We start from the raw sequence: 16,239 nt of genomic DNA on the forward strand, positions 1-16,239 counted from the left end.
TGGGGCATTAAAAATTTTTTTTTTGAACTATTATTTGGAATTTTAACTATTTCTCAAAGATAGCAGGACTTTATCATATTTCTTTTTTTTTTTAAATAGTGATTTTAAAAATTGAGGCATAGTTAACATAGAATGTGACGTTAGCTTTGGGCATACCATATAGTGACTGGTTTCTACACTATGCTCTGCTCACCGCCAGTGTAGCTACTACCAGCCCATCACTATCACAGTACCACTGACTGTATTCCCCATGCGGTTCCTCTCCTCCCTGTGACTGACTCATTCTATGACCAGAAGCCTGTATGCCCCTCTCCCCTTCACCCACTGCGCCCATCCCCCACCACCCTCCTCCCTGGCAACCATCAGTTTGTTCTCTATATTTATGGGTCTGTTTCTGCTTATTTGTTTGCTTGTTTTTTAGATTCCACATGTAAGTGAAATCATTTGGTGCTTGTCTTTCTCTGTCTGACTTATTTCACTAGCATCATACCCTCTAGGTCCCCCCTTGCTGCACTGTGGAGCCGCCATCCTTCACCTGGAATAAGGCAAGCCTCCCCCTCTCCCAGCATCCCTTCTTGCCCCTTCTTGCATCTATGCTCCAGTGTGGTCTGAGAGTAAAAATAAATATGTAAATCTACTCATGTCAGTTTCTGCTTGCCCTGAGGATAAAATCTGAATTTCTCACCGTAGTTAGAAATGGCCAGCTATCTTCTTACCCTGGCCCACCTTCTACAGCCCACTGCTGCCACCCTGAACCTCCTTATGTTCCCAGGATACGCTGTGCTCCTGACTTTGCGCCTTTCTCTGCGCATGCCACTTTGCCTGAAATTCCACTGCCTTGTTCATGCGGTGACTCCTGTCTTCCAGCCTTGCTTCCGTGTCACTACACCTGGGGGACCTTCCCTAAATTCCTTGTTGGTTAATTATCCTTACTCTATGCTTCCACCCGCTCTCCCCTCCCCTTTTATAACTCATCCCACTCGGCGGTTCATTGTTTATGGCCTGCCGCCCCCACTGAACTAGCTCCATGAGGACAGCCAGCGGCTCTGTGCAGCTCGTTCACAGCTCCATGGCCAGTGCGTGTCTCCGCCAGAGTTGGCGCTGCGCTCACCCGCTGCCAGCTGCATGCCGTCCTTCTAACTTAATAGATCCTGCTTTCCTATACAGGTCACAAAGACTGGAAAACAGAAAAAGCTTCAAGTCCAACTACCTACACGCAACTGTCAACGAGGTATTGTATTTCTGTAATCCTGTTCTTTCTGCATAGATTATTTAATTGCTGTAATCATATTGAAACACACAAGTGGGTATCCTGCTTTTTTTTATGCCCGGCATGGTATAAATATCATTCTCTGTATAAATATCATTTTTAGTCTCTATATATGTATCTTATCAAGTAAATAATATTATAGTTTATCTGACTCCTCCCATAAGAGTTTAACTTTGGCTCTTCCTGGCTTTTCACTATTAAAAATGCAGCAATAAATCTTACTGTATGTAAATTACACAGTTTCCTTCTTTCATGTTTAGCTTTAATTTTATAGGCTAAATTTCCAGACGTGAAATTACAGGATCAAAGTCAAAGGCCATGGACTTTTATTCAAGTTCCAATTGATGTCTGGGTTGGCTTCTCAAGTGAACACACCAGTAAGTTACTTTCTGGACCTGGAGGCTGGTGGGTAGCTGGTGCAGAAGACTTATTGAGGGAAATTCACTTCTTTCTCTGGAGGCGCACAGAAATGTATTACCTTGTTTCCCAAAAGGCCCACAAGAGAGGGAGAAACAGCAAGGCTAAGAGTTTGAGATTTAGAACCTGGCTCCTCGCAGACTTTGGAAGGCAAAAGTAACCATACATGAGCTTGAAGGTTGGACTGTTCAAATATAATCCCTCAGACTATAAAGCTATATATAGTTCCTTATATCTCGTGAAAGTTATTTGTGATTGCCCGCAAACCCAAAGTCCCCTGTGAAGGCCACTCGCCACTAAGAATGTGAATGAGGTGCCAGCAACAGCACGCTTTCCCCGTTAACGCAGGAGAGCTGGCGCTGTAAACCCTCCCGTGCTCACGCTGGATACTCAAGCTCCACAACTGTGTTTGTCTTTTTGTTTGTTGGTTTTTAACCATTCAGCAAAATGAATGAATTTCCCTAGCATATGAATGGATTTCCATACTTGAGGCTTATTCTACAGGGAGAAGCATCCGTGATTTACAAATACTACCAAGTTGAACGTGCATTTTCATACTATGGTGGCAAACCCAGTCTGACAGGAAAGACGGGTGTAAACCTGCTGGCTAACGAAGGCAGGAAATCGGACACCCCTGTCCGCAGATTACTTAGCAGACATTAAATGGGGGAGACTGTGATCCAGAAGAATCCCTCCATGTTTCCAGAGCTCGCCCTGCTTCTCACTTAACACCTGTACCTTCTAAAGGGACATGCTGTCAGGCTGCGCACATCACCTAATATTGTCTGTTCGTGTGAAAAAGAAAGGCCAGAGTGAACATCTTTACTTCCAGAAAAAGTGACACCAGAGAACACGGAAAAACTGCCTCTTACATCAGAAATGCCCATCTTGGGCCTACACCGAGGATGTGTAGCGCTGCAAAGATTTTAAAGGCCTTACAGCACGGGCGAGCAAACTCTCTGCAGAGGGCCAGAGAAGCAGGTACTCTGGGCTTTCTGGACCGTCTAGTTTCCGTCACAGCGCCTCACCTGCTGCCGTAGCTTGAACGTGGCCACAGACAGTACGGAATGGATGAGCATGGCTGTGCTCCGAGACCGCCGCATTTACGGACGCTGGAGTTTGGAATTCATATAATTTCACGTGTCATGAAAGAGTACTCTCTTGATTTTCTTCAACCATTTAAAAATGTCACAACCCTTCTTAGCTGGTGGGCCACAGAAAAATGGGCAGGTGGCTGGATTTGGTCCATGAACCAGAGTTTGCCAACCTCTGACTACCAGGTGGGCTACCCAGCGATCTTTGCCTATCTTTGAAAGTCAGAATGAATGAAATCAGAGAGGAGAAAGCAAAGCATTGTCTCTATGATTTCATATAGGAAGAAGACGGTCAAGGGTGCAGGTAAAAATCTTGAATTCTCGGATCAGAGCATTTCGACCAGAGCTCCTGTAAAAGCTTCTAGAAGGGATATTCAGCTAAGCATATGAAAGTTCTATGGGAGATAAGCCACGACACCATATCTGCTGTGCCCCGTGCTGCCGTCCTACTTGGGAGACACCTTGTCAAGCACTTGCCATGCTGCCTTGTGGTTCTTTTTTTAAGCTTGTGTCCCCTCCTTGCTTATAAACTCTTCCAAGGTAGCAAGTACTTCCTATTTAGCTTTATATGCTTAGTGTAGAGTATAAGATCGGTCATCTCATTGACATACAAGAAATGTTGTTTGAATTTACTGGTAACATAAAAACCATGGGAGATCATATAGTATAAAGAACTTCGTAATGCCGTACCCAACGATAAAAATTTGCTTGCTACTAAGAATAAAACTGGACATTTTCTAAAAGATTTTGTTTTCGTTCTTACCAAGTATCTATCATGTGCCAAAAATTAATCCAGTTGTTTTCACATGGATCAATTAACTTTTATGACCACTTGGAGAGATACGTGTTACCTTCCATAACTGTAGATGAGGAAAGCAACGCAAAAGAAGCTAAGTGATAAAGCCAGGATTAGAACTCACATCTTCAGATGACAAGGCTCCAGCTTTCCCCATTACAATGCAAATCATCTGTAGAAATGCAAAATTACTTATGAAATATGTAAAAATTACCCACAGGATACCAACTGAACACAAGAAGGCGGCAGGAAAAAGTACTGTGACTATACTGTTGCAAAATTCGATGGAATAGAGGAGGAGAATCCTTTGAGAATTTTTCTTCAGAACAAAAACCTTTCTAAGAACAATAAGAATAAAGACTGGAAAAGTACCAGGAGGGTATAGAGCACAGAGGTCAAGGAGAATATCTACCTTCTTTTGTAATCACTGAGTCAGAAGCAGAAAACATGCTTCTGCCAGACCTAACTCAGCAGAAGCCCAGACAAAAACCAAGTCATTCTGAGCATCTCAGGATAAGCGTAGTCACAAGTACTCAAGAAAGCCCAGTGAAAGGCATCATTAAAAAGTCACAGACCTCTGTTGCTGGCCAACTGAGCTGTCGCCAATCTCCTGAACTTGAAATCCAGAGGGCAAAAATGTGGATGGTGCTGCCACATCTTGCTTATATGAACAAACAGGGTACTTAAAATTTCCCGTTTTAAAAGTGATTTCATATATTGATTTATTTAGCAAATAGCTACCGATACTTTATTGCCTGCAGGGTACTCTGACTAGATTTTGGAAGAAAAGACAGATAAATAACATGGCTTCCATTTTAAGGACGTTGCATCCAATGGCACAACAGAGACTTGCTAAGAGTTAAGTGGAAGTTGAGGCAGGATGAGATAAGTGCCTCAAGAGAGAAAGAACAGTCTTATGGAGGCTTTGGAAGCAGGAGCAGTTCACTTTGGAGAGTTTCGTGGACAGTTTCAGAAGTTACAGGCAAAGAACATCTTCAAACATCTACTCTTTTGGAAGATACTGTGTGAGGTTCGGCCAGGCACATCCAGCCCTCTTGCTCCTTTACTTCTGATCTCTGAAATCCATGAAAGAAACAGGGGCTGTGGCTGACAAATCAAGAAGCAAGACGACTTCCTAGAGGGGAAAACAAGAGCTCGAGTGACGTTGTCTTCAGGAGAAACCCCCGGCTTGCAGGAATCCTCAGAGTCGCTCAAGATAAAGCTGCCGGCACTCAGTTTCAAAATTAAACACAATCCAACACAATCAAAAAAAAAATGTGGCCAAAGGTGTGTTTTATGACTTGGAATCAAGGGAAAGTTCTTTTATTTCCCCTCATTTCCTTTGCTGGACACAGATGTTCTAGGTGACTCCTCTGCCACCGTGGGTTTCACTAGTCCAATTTCATTGGCATCACTAAAACACTGGTGATGCCCCGAGCTTAATGTGCTGCTGCTTCCCCCAAACTGGCAAAAAGTAAGAGATACAAGTTCCTTCGAGTTCGGCCGCCTGAGGCTCCATTTGTATAAAAAATTAAAAACATTTCAAAGTAAATTCAATTAGTGAATGTGTATTGCCTGAATAGACTATCCTTCTAAATTTAATATAGCGAACATGACAATTTTATGAGCAAACCAAGTTAGAGATAATATATTTTCATGTTCCTTAAACTAGCAAAGAGACTTCAGAACCATAAAGAACACTAACAAGGTACCGCATATACTTACAAACTTTCTTTAAAAAAAAAAGTGTTTTTTAAATGTGAGAAGTGCAAGGTTTGGTTTTTTTTCTTCATGACTTTAAAGGGTCTTAAAAATCTTGTCTTCATCTCTCACCAGCATTACTAATAACTGGTGCTACTGATATAGGACTTCATTGTGTGTGTGTGTGTGAGGGTGGGAGGGAGGGAAGGAATGAAGGACGGAGGGATTGAAAGCACAGAGCAGTCTGTCTCTAGAAGACCTAGTGAGATTGAAAAAAATGGAACTAAAGGATGAAAAATAAAATTTTAAATAGCCTGTACTATTTATTTACTTTAGATTCCAAGAGACTGCAAGTGAGTCTTCAGTCACTGGTGCGAAGATAAAGGTCTAGGAAGACAAGAGGCTGTGTGTCACGTACGGAATGAGGGCTGCTGTCTTCCCTCTTCTGCTTCACCTGGACTTCTGAGGACAAACATGGCAGTGTGCATCCAGAGCAGTTGGGAATTTGGTTCTTAACTAGAAGGGTATTTGGCTTCAAGGATCCTTCCTGCTGTACCACGATTCTGTCCAGTCCGTGAACGATACAGTGTGACAACTTGAGAGAGACATTCCTGAGGTCTCCGGGCTTTGCAGGCAAGAATTCAGAAGTCCAGCTTTGGCTCTCCAGTTCTGTTTAATAATATCCTTTGATGGAAAACACATCCTACAGTGTCTCTTAGTTTCTTCTATAGATTCTCTCCACCACACAAAATCACCTCATGCTATTAGTGGAAGAATATAATGAGCAAGACACTCAACTCACAGTCTTGCGGGGGGGGGGGGGGGGAAGTAAACCTTAATTTAGAACCAATGGCTAAGTCTACTGCACACTTTATTTTTGGCAGTTTACACAATAATCTGGATCTCTGGCATCTTGTAGATCGATCTGTTCCCAGGATCAAGTTTATTAAAAAAAGCCCGCAGGAAATTAGCATTTATTGAGGACCTACTATATGGGTCAGGTCCTGGGAAACTTGCATCTTTTAGGTATGAGGTATAATTTGCTCATAAAAGTCATCTGTTTTAAATAAACAGTTCAGTGAGTTTTAGTAAAGGTATGCATTTGTACAACCCTCACCAAAATCTGGTTTAAGAATTCTTCTCTTAGAGAAGTTCCTTCATAACCTCTGCAATCCATCTCCCAACCTCCAGCCCCAAGCAACCTCCAACCTGCTTTGTCCCCACAGTTTTGCCTTTTCTAGAAATTGCATGTAAATGGAATAATATAATATGTGATCTTTTGTGTCTAGCTCCTGTCTAGTTCACATGATGTTCTTGAGAGGGTATCCATGTTGTTCCTTGTTAGCAGTAGACTCATTTCTTTTTATTGATAAGTAGTATCCCATTGTATGGATATAGCACATTTTGTTTATCTGTCCACTTTACATGGAAGTAGACTTGCTGGATCAGATGGTAAGTATGTGTTTAACTTTTAAACAAATTGCCAAAATGCTCCCAAGTGAATCTGCCATTTTACATTCCAACCAGCGCTGTATGAGATTTCCAGTTTCTCCACATCCTTGCCAACACTTTGGCACTATCAGTCTTTCTTAATTTTAGCCGTTCTCACAGGTGACATCTTACTGTTGTTTTATTTTGCATTTCCCTAATGATGAATCTTCCCGAGGCTCTTTTCTTTTCTTTCTTTTTTTCTTAAGATTCTTATTCATTTATTTGACAGAGAGCGAGCAAGCAGGGGGAGCGGCAGGCAGAGGGAGAAGCAGCCTCCCCGCTGAGCAAGGAGCTTGATGCAGATCGATCCCAGAACCCTGGGATCAACACCCAAGCTGAAGGCAGACGCTTCACCGCTTAACCGACTGAGCCACCCAGGCGTCCCACCGAGCCTCTTTTCCTGTGATCATTTGCCATTTCTGTATCCACACAGGTAAAGTGTCTGTTCACATTTTTTTCTCATTCTTCATTGAATTTTTACCTTCTTACTATTGAGTTGTAAAAGTTCTTTGTATATTTTGGTTAAAAACCTTTGCTAGATAATTACTTTGCAAATATTTGCTTCCAACCTGTTGCTTGCCTGTTTTCTTAATAGTGTCTCCAAAGACCAAAAACTTGTTTGATGACATCTAATTTACTCATTTTTCTTCTTTTAATGTCCATAGCTTTTGAATCCTAAGAAAATTTCTCCTAACCCAAGGGAGATTTTCTACTCTTTTTCCGAAAGTTTTATGGTTTCAGTTCACACACTGAGGTTTATGATCCATTTTGATTTAATTTTTGTGTTAGGAGTGAATTAAGGGTCAACGATCATTATTTTGTATGTGGATATCCAGTTGTTCAAGCACTATTTGTGGAAGAACTGTCCTTTTCCCTATTATCTTGGTACCTTTGGTTAAAAAAAAGAAACTAACCACATCGATGAGGGTTGCTATCTGGAGTTTTTCTTCTGCATCACCGATCCATGCATCTATCCATATGCCAATACCACATGCTCTGGAGTACGATAGCTTTAAGGGAAGTTCTGAAATCAGGAAGGGTGAAGTCCTCCAATTTTGTTCTTTTTCCAATCTGTTTAGGCTATTCTAGGTCCTCTGCATTTACATGTTAGGATCAGTGTGTCAACTTCTATCAAAGAAGAGAGATTTTGACAGAGATTCTGCTGGATCGGTAGATCAATTTGGGGAGAATTGCCAATACTGGGTCCTCTCATCCAATACAGTATATGTTGCATTAACTTAGTTCTTTTATTTTTCTCAGCATTCTGTAATTTTCAGTGTACAGCTTTCACAGTTCCTATGTTAAATTTATTCTTAAATATCTTATTCTTTTTGATGTTACCGTAAATGAAATTAATCAAATCTCATTTTCAGATTTCCATTTCTAGTATGTAGACATGGAATTGATTTTTGCATATTGACCTTATACCCTGCAACTTTGCCAAACTCACTAATATCCTTGTAGCTTTTTTTTTTTTTTAAATACAGATTACTTAGGATTTTCTATGTACAAAGGTCACCTTGTCTGTGAACGCAAGTGGCCTCATTTCTTCCTTCCAATTCTTACACCTTTCATTTCTTGTTCTCACCTTATGGTACTTGACAGTTTTTAAAAAATATTTTATTTATTTATTTGAGAGACAGACAGCAGGAGTGGGGTAAGTGGCAGAGAGAGAGGGAAAAGCAGGCTCCCCGCTGAGCAGGGAGCCAGACTCAGGGTTTGATCCCAGGATCCTGAGATCATGACCTGAACCAAAAGCAGCTGCTTAAACAACAGACTGAGCCATCTAGGCACCCTGGTCCTTGACTTTTATTTGGATTATTAGCAAACTTCACTTTAGCTCATTGTACAATGACACTCTTATACCCCTTTCATAAATGCTGAAATCATCCCAATAAATGACAGTTTTTCACCAGTGTATGTCACTGCCTCCCAGTCAAAACTTCTGTTTCAGCAGCACTGCTATCCTTATTTATACAATAGTGTTTGGGGCACCTGGGTGGCTCAGTCAGTTAAGCATCTGTCCGCCTTCGGCTCAGGTCATGATCCCAGGGTCTTGGGATCAAGCCCCGCGTCAGGCTCCCTGCTCAGCGGAGAGTCTGCTTCTCCCTCTCCCTCTGCCCTTCAACCCCACTCATGCTCTCTCTTTCTTGCTCTACTCTCTCTCTCTCAAATAAATAAAATCTTTCTTTAATAGTGTTTGGATAGTTATTTTAAAAATTCTAAATACATTTTGTACTCCTCATTTAGAAACAACCAGAAAGTAGGAAAAAGAAAGTGCTGCCATCAGTAATAAGCACGAGTCTCATGAACGTAACAATTGAGAGCACGATGAAGATCATTACACATGCTGGAAGTGGCAATTCTTTAGCCTCAATTAGGTGCTCACTGGATTTAGTAAGCTGGTCAACCATGAGAAAGAGTAAAATTAAAGAACATAACATGGCATAGTGAAAATATAACATCAAAGACCGTATCTAAGATGCAAGGCATAGTTAGCGATTTTTAAATATATTTTAGTTCTTTGGGAACCTAACTGCCTTTCTGATGGGTGCCATAGCTTAATTCGTAAGGAGACTGAGAAACACCTTGGGTCTCACCAAAGTGTGGGATATACCAGGACTTTGTTTAATCTCACACAACTTCTAAGAAAGATAAAACGATTCCCATTTAGAAATCAGAAAATAGATACAGAAATTTAAGTAACTTGCTGAAGTTGTATAGTAAGCAGTGGAAACAAGATTCAAGCTCAGGTCTGTTTGGTTCCAAAAGCTCTAAATTGGGGCCCTCTTTACTGGAGCAACCCGTTGCCCTGATGGGTATCCTGAAGCCCCTGGTTCCACGCATATATGGTTCTAACCTTCTCACCAGTGACTCACAGCAACTGTGGAACAACGGGAGAAATTATCTTCCTGGTTTGCGCTCTCCCAAAATACCAGCCCAAAGGCTTGAACACTATAATAAAGAGATCTGAGGCGGTTACATAAATAAGATCCATGTGCATAAACGCAGAAAGCTTGGTTTGAAATGGATGAGTGATTATCCTTTCAGTTTGGGGGCAGAGATGCCCAGGAAGTTTGACTAAGAAAGGCTATGAAAGTTTCTCAGTGAGGTAAACTCAGTCTTTTCTTCTCTGCTCTCATTTTTGGGCAGACACATTAGAAAATGAATGCATTCCAAGCAGAAAAGTAACCACGAAACCATTTCATTGTGGATGGGTGACAGAGCTCAGCCTTCTCTCTCGACACCCCGCAGAAAAATTCTAACCCTTGGGTGCAGATGATTTGGACTAAAGTCTTGATAAGCTGGATATGCAAGGCCAGAAAAGAGGAGGACACAGAGCAAAGAAAAAAAACGATCGAAAGCCCTTCTCATTGTGCTGTAAGTAAACACTCCCTCGATACTGTGGATTTTTGGGTTTATTAGAAAACATTTCAATTGGCTTTTTTTCAAGAAACAAATACAAATTATACCTCCTCGGGACTCTGGGCAATCCACAAAACCAGAAGCAAGCATCTCAATTCCCCCATATACCAAATAAGCCCTCTGAAGCTGCCCTATAGGATTCTGCCTTCTGATCAGCAGACCTTTGGAAGTGAAGTGTTTTTATCTACAAACCCTTTATTTTAGGTCAGGTACTGATCTATTGTTTATCAATCCTCTTCCCTAAGTAAGACACGTCTTTTACAGCCCTTATAGTGTTTAGACACAAATAGCAAGGTTCTGGAAAATCTCTGTAGTTAGCAAAATACTGGAAATGACCTACATGGTTGAGGGACAAGGTGGCTGGCTATCAGAACAAGGGCCAGAAACTTCGGGTCCCCAGCCTGCCGCCTACTTCCGTAAATAAAGTGTCACTGGGACACAGCCATGCCCGTTCATTTATGTCTTGTCTGTAGCTGCTTTCTTGCTATAAAGGGCAGAGTTGAGTGGTTGCCACTGGGACCATCTGGCCTGCAAAGCCTAAAATATTGACTATTTGGTTCTTTACAGAAAAAGTTTGTCGATTCCTTTGACGATACGTTTAAAATAGCATGGAAAAATATTCCTGTTGAGTAAAACAAAAAAAAAAAAAAGCATTTTTAAAGGATGACACAATAGTTCATATGTGGTATCATCAGAATTATGAAGAACAAGGGGAAATGGGCAGAGATAAAAAATGCTAAGCAGGTGGATTTGGGCGGGAGCACTAGGGGTGATTTTCCTTAGCCCCATCTCTGTGTTCCAGTTTTCTAAAATGATCTCTCATTTCTTTCATCATAGGAAAAAAGGAACTGCACTTGCAACATTTAGTCCACGTCTCTGACTCGCCCACAGCGGGCATGACCACACTGAGCTCCGTCTCCCCACCAGGCCCGTCCCCACAGGGGTGCCGAGGGTCGGACGCAAGAAGACCCGTCCAGGTACCTTATGCTCGTCCCGCAGGTGGCTGTCCAGTTCCTCCGTGTGCTTGGTCTCATAGTAGCAGAGCTGGCATTTGTAAGGTTTTAGTTCATTGTGCTTTTCTATGTGTTGCTGGAGGCTCTCGTCACTGGAGCAGGTGAAGGTACACTTATCACAGCGGAAAACTACTCCCTGCAAGTATTTGGACAGTTTGGAACGGCACACTTCGATGGGGACAACTCGCTCTTCTGTGGAAACAAATTGAATGGAAAGATGGAAGTTTTTACTGATGGTCAGCACGCACTCTGTCTTTGGAATATAGGAAGAAACTCACCCGGTTCTGCTACCTCTCACGGGTCTGTGTCTATGAACTCACATGCACGCTGTCCCTCCCTCTGTTCCCCAAAAGGCATCTTCCTCTGGTACAGGTAAGAGTTTGTAAGACCAAAACCTCTTGGTGTACTTAATCCCCAGAAGGATCTTTACACCGAGGTGGGCAGGCTGAAATCAGGTGCTTGCTAATTCCTGAATGGAGGTGGCTAAAGGAAGGGACGAGAATGGTGGCCACATTTTACCCACAGTAATGATAACTGACAGCAACCATTAGCACTTCCCAGTTCCTCCATATGTGCTAGTTGGGCTGGATCTAGAGATGTCCCTAAGTAGAAAGGGAACAGACAGTTCCCTAAGCCCCTGTGTGCCCCAACGGTGCACCTTCCTGGAGACTCTCTTAGGCTGGAGGTATTCCTGTTTTTACAAATCAGTAAAGCGAGGAATGAGGCTCTTAGTAACTTTCCAAAGGTCACAGAGGTTGTAATTGGCCCAGTTGCGATCTGTATCCCCACCTGTCAAGAAGGAAAACCTTTACGTCCCACTGTTTCCAGTTCCACTCGTTTCCCCTTCCGAGATGTTCCCAAGGAGACGGTTTTCCTGAAACCAAGGAACTCTCTCATCTAATAACAAATCTAAAAACAAAGGACCTGTACGTTTTCATTCACTAAAACTCCAGCTCTAACTAGGAGAAGCTCACGAATGAAATGGCTGCGGGCAACATTCGGGGTGTGGGAGGGAGGTGGGGGGTGGCATGGGAGATAGGGAGGATTTGTGCCTTTTCAGACAATCTGTAATCTGATTGTCACAAGGGAAAAAATAAAAGAGAGAGAGAGGATTTGGGTGCTTTTCCCATTAACATACCAAATGCTGTAGGGCTGGAAATGCGTGTGCTTGTTTATTTTGCACTCTCTCACCCTTGTGTTTAACTGCTCAAATTAAATTTCACACCAGTCTGCCCAGAGTATCGGCGCACGCGCCAGATATCCATAACTGGGATAAAATTAAAATCTGTGCTATTTATGCAAGGATCAAATATAGCGTGTGTTTTCCTGCTGTGTCTGGATTTCAGAAGACTCTGGAAGTTTACAAATGGACGCACACAACATATACTTATATTATTTAGAAACAGCAATGTATTATTAAGTCAAGAAAGCGTGATTTATTCTCAGAGTCACTGAGTAGCAATGTTTCCAGACATCAGTGTTTTGTGCACTGATGCGGCTCTCCCTGCGAGCCCTCCCTTTGTTTTTGGCCGGGGCTGGCCCCTGGGGAATTCTCCCCACCCAAAGCCATGCCTTCGTCTCAGCCACCACATTCTCACTGCAGGGCAGTCCCTGCCTTGGGAGTCCTTGAATACCGCGATTAATTGGCCAGCAAAAGGCTGCCCAGAGGAAGCGTGGAAGGTGCTGTCTGCTACATACTCCCCGGAGCTCTAATGCATATGTTATTTTCCCTATACAAAGAGTCAGTCGCTTATTTAGAAATATAAATATTTTTAAACCAAAGTAGAGCAGACAGCTAAGAAACACATGATTATAATGTAATCCACACATTTTCTTAGAATAGCAAATGTTTAACAGTCTTCTAACCATTCAGTTCCATGGTTTGGTGTAATCGGAGGAAAAATGCTTTGGCATCAGCCAGCCGGAGCCTCAAGAAAGCCCAAGCTACGACGCTCTCCTCCTCGAGCCCGGGGTTTCTCAACAGTAGCTCTACTGACATTCTGGGGGCTGTACTACACACTGCAGGGTGCTCCTGAGGATCCCTGGCCTCTAGCGACCATCTGCCATGGTACCCCTCTTTCCCAGCAGTGACAACCAAAAATACCGCTGGACAAAAGCACCCTGACTCTGGTCGATAACCACTAATCTACACCAAGCGCCCAGTGTTACCTCCAGCCGCTCTGGGTGGGACACGCGTGTAAGCCGGCGCCCAAGCACGAGATAGGGGTACAGGCTGAACCCCTGGGACCGGCTCCCGTGCTTCAGGAGCTCAGGGGCAGTGCTGACAAGCACTTTTCTTGCACCTTCCGTGAGACTGCACACAACCCCCCCTCCCCTGCCTTGCGCTCTCTGTGTTGGCTCCCCCTTTGGATTGTGTCCTCTCGGGCTCTGGCCCGTGCCGCACGCTCTGGTTCTGTTGCCCTCCGTGGAGATGGACCGCAGCTGGTGTACTAGTCCCTGTATCAATGCCTCCAACACCTTGGAGACAGCCGTGCAGGCAGCCTCCAGTCTTCACTTGTCCCCGTAAAGAATCGCTTCTTTCAGACTGGGTTTTTTTTTAAATAGGCCTCCCTTTCAATTCCTCTACCACCTTGGTTAGTTTTCTTTGCAGTTTCCAATTTCACTATGTGTGTCTAAGTGAATTTTACACAGAGTCCTGAGAACTCAAAATACTCTGGAGTTTAAATAATAATAATTCATGGAAATGACCACAGCGATTTACCAGGAGCTCACTCTGTTTCAAGCACTATTAGGCACTCTACCCTCACAGTCAACTTTTTATTCTCCGAAAAACTCTGCAAAGTCAGTTTTATTACCTTTAGTTTACTGGTGTGGAAGCTGAGGACTGGCCTGCTGGACTCCTTCCTCAAAGTCATGCCTCTGGTTCAGAACAAACTTGTGACCTGGGAGCACAGGTCCCTGCCTGAGCTGCGCCAGGGCCCCCTTCCTTCACCCCCGAAAAGAACTCTCTTGGAATATCCGATCTGCATGCTGTTTATTTATAAGCCTTTGATTCCTAAAGATTTAAGAGTACCAAAGCTACAGGCATGTCACAGGCAACCATTTCTATCTGAACTCCTTTCGAGTATTCTCTGAATCAGATAAGAGGTAATTTCCTGCTTACTTACTCTGAAACATAAGACTTCCCATTTCCAAACGAAGACATCATCAACATTCCAAGTCTCTGGGCTACATGGATTTTTACTAAGATATTCATTTTAGAAAAAAAAAAGTTAATTTTTCTCCTTTCTAAAAACATGGCTAACACAACCAAGATAAAAAACAAGACAGGCTTGGAAAGGCGGGCAAATCACGGACAGTGTTTTCTGAATGAGGTTATTCATTATTGAGGCAAGTCAAGGACATAAAGTTAGAGACTGGAACGTTTCCAGGTATGGACGGAGCCCTGTCTTGGCTACAGAAGCCCAGTGCTCAGGACTTTTTTTTTCCTACGGAGGCAGCGACAACTGTGGGTCTTTCTTGACTTCACACCTCTCAAAATTACCTTGGGTAAGAAATCAAGGCTTGAATCACACTCATTGTGACTCAGCTTCCAGAGCTGGCTGCAAAAATATTATGACTTCACCAGTTTGACTACAAGATAGATTGTGTCTCTCATCTCTTCCTACTCAAAAGCCGCTTGGTGCTGCCTCTGGACATGAAACCCAGGAGGAATGCCCCACGGAAGCCTGCGGGAACTGAGGTGCAAGAGAGCCTAGAAGGGTGTGCTGTCAAACTCCCGGGTGATCAGTGGAAAAATCTGCCGAATTGCAACTACCAGGAGGGCGGAGGGTCACTTCTGCTCAAGACAGAGAAAAACCACATCACTGTGGAGTCCAGGATCACCAAGGAAAAATTCTTCCTGAAAGGCAGACCACAACACACTTGGGTTTCCTCCCCACAACGTGCCAAGTCTGAACGAAGCAGGGAGAGATTTGGAAGTCATTCAGGCCAACAAACTCCGTATGCAAATGATCCTGCTCAAGGGCTGAGACCCTCTTTGGGCCAAACCAAAGCCCCACCCATTACTTTCGGCCAAACGCGTGACAAAAGCTGAGTACTAGAAAGCCATTAAGAAAATAACAATAGTTTCTAAAAAACAATTATTCCAAAACATGACCATAAACGGATACACATAAACGTAAGGACAACAGTTCCTGGTAAGAAGTTATTAATTCTGATGTTAGCCAGGCTACCACCGTCAAGCCAGAGAAAGCTGGGAACCACACCTCTAATTCTAACGGGCAAAAGTATTTGGTGGAGATGGAACGGAATGTATAATTTCACTGAATAAAACGAAAGGCTGGCGATCACACTGTAGCTTTTTTTTTTTCCCTTAAGTAAAGCGATACCGATCAGGTAAATTAAGGGAGATTAGTTTTGTTCCCAAAAGATATCCACCTTCAGGGTTCAGTTAAATTCAGTGTTTGCCCATGTATCGGGGTTACGGGCTGGGAAGCAGAAGTTTTAAGTTAATATGCCAACTGGAGACCAGCATCAGGGATTACAAAGTTTCAGAATTAAAAATATCTTGCAAAACTGTATTTCATCCCTGTAATTCAATCTGTACCCAATTTTCAAGGTGCACGATCGGTGTGCAAGGTACATACAGGCGAAGCCGTCTGTGCACGAGGCATCGTGCTTCCAATGATGGTGATAAACTGATAAACTCAGTGGAAATGTACTCATGAAACTATTTATTCCCTGCTCCCGGTCTCTCTTCCCATTAAGGTTCAAGGTCCTTCAGTGCACAGACCTTGCCTGACTCTTCATGACTGTATCCCTACAGCTTCAAACAATGCTAGCATGTAGTGAATGTTCAATAAATATCTGGTGCATTGAATGAAAATCCACCAAAAACCCTACCTCCAAACTTTTCCTTCAAACAAAAATCTTAGGGCTTAATTTTTCCCTTTCCAAACTGGTCCAATCATGGCCAATCTCACCAAATGTTGCTCTGACCTAAGTTCCTCAAAGAAATGGGTCTACCAATCCTTGGCTTCAATCTGTGCTATGCTGGTATTCATCAGG

At 43.0% G+C, this 16,239-nt stretch overlaps 1 protein-coding gene and 1 long non-coding RNA gene across 11 annotated transcripts in view; one reads left to right on the forward strand and one right to left on the reverse strand.

Moving 5' to 3' along the window:
- The window catches only part of ZNF462 (zinc finger protein 462), a 135,094-nt gene that overhangs the window by 11,833 nt on the left and 107,022 nt on the right, over window positions 1–16,239 (reverse strand). For all 10 annotated transcript variants that reach the window (XR_006776608.2, XM_045780474.2, XM_045780475.2 and 7 more), the window contains one exon: window positions 11,177–11,400. Coding sequence is in view for 9 of the 10 variants with exons in the window: in XM_045780474.2 (XP_045636430.2) it covers window positions 11,177–11,400 (224 nt within the window). In the remaining variant the exon portion in view is untranslated. The remainder of the gene's footprint in view (window positions 1–11,176; window positions 11,401–16,239) is intronic.
- On the forward strand, window positions 6,106–11,181 carry LOC123781118 (uncharacterized). Its single transcript, XR_006776611.2, has 3 exons — window positions 6,106–7,202; window positions 9,923–10,150; window positions 11,033–11,181. It is a non-coding gene; the product is annotated as an uncharacterized LOC123781118 (long non-coding RNA).

Source organism: Ursus americanus, chromosome 18 (genome assembly GCF_024610735.1).
Source record: "Ursus americanus isolate L20-20 chromosome 18, mUrsAme1.1.p, whole genome shotgun sequence".
Taxonomy (NCBI): Eukaryota; Metazoa; Chordata; class Mammalia; order Carnivora; family Ursidae; genus Ursus; species Ursus americanus.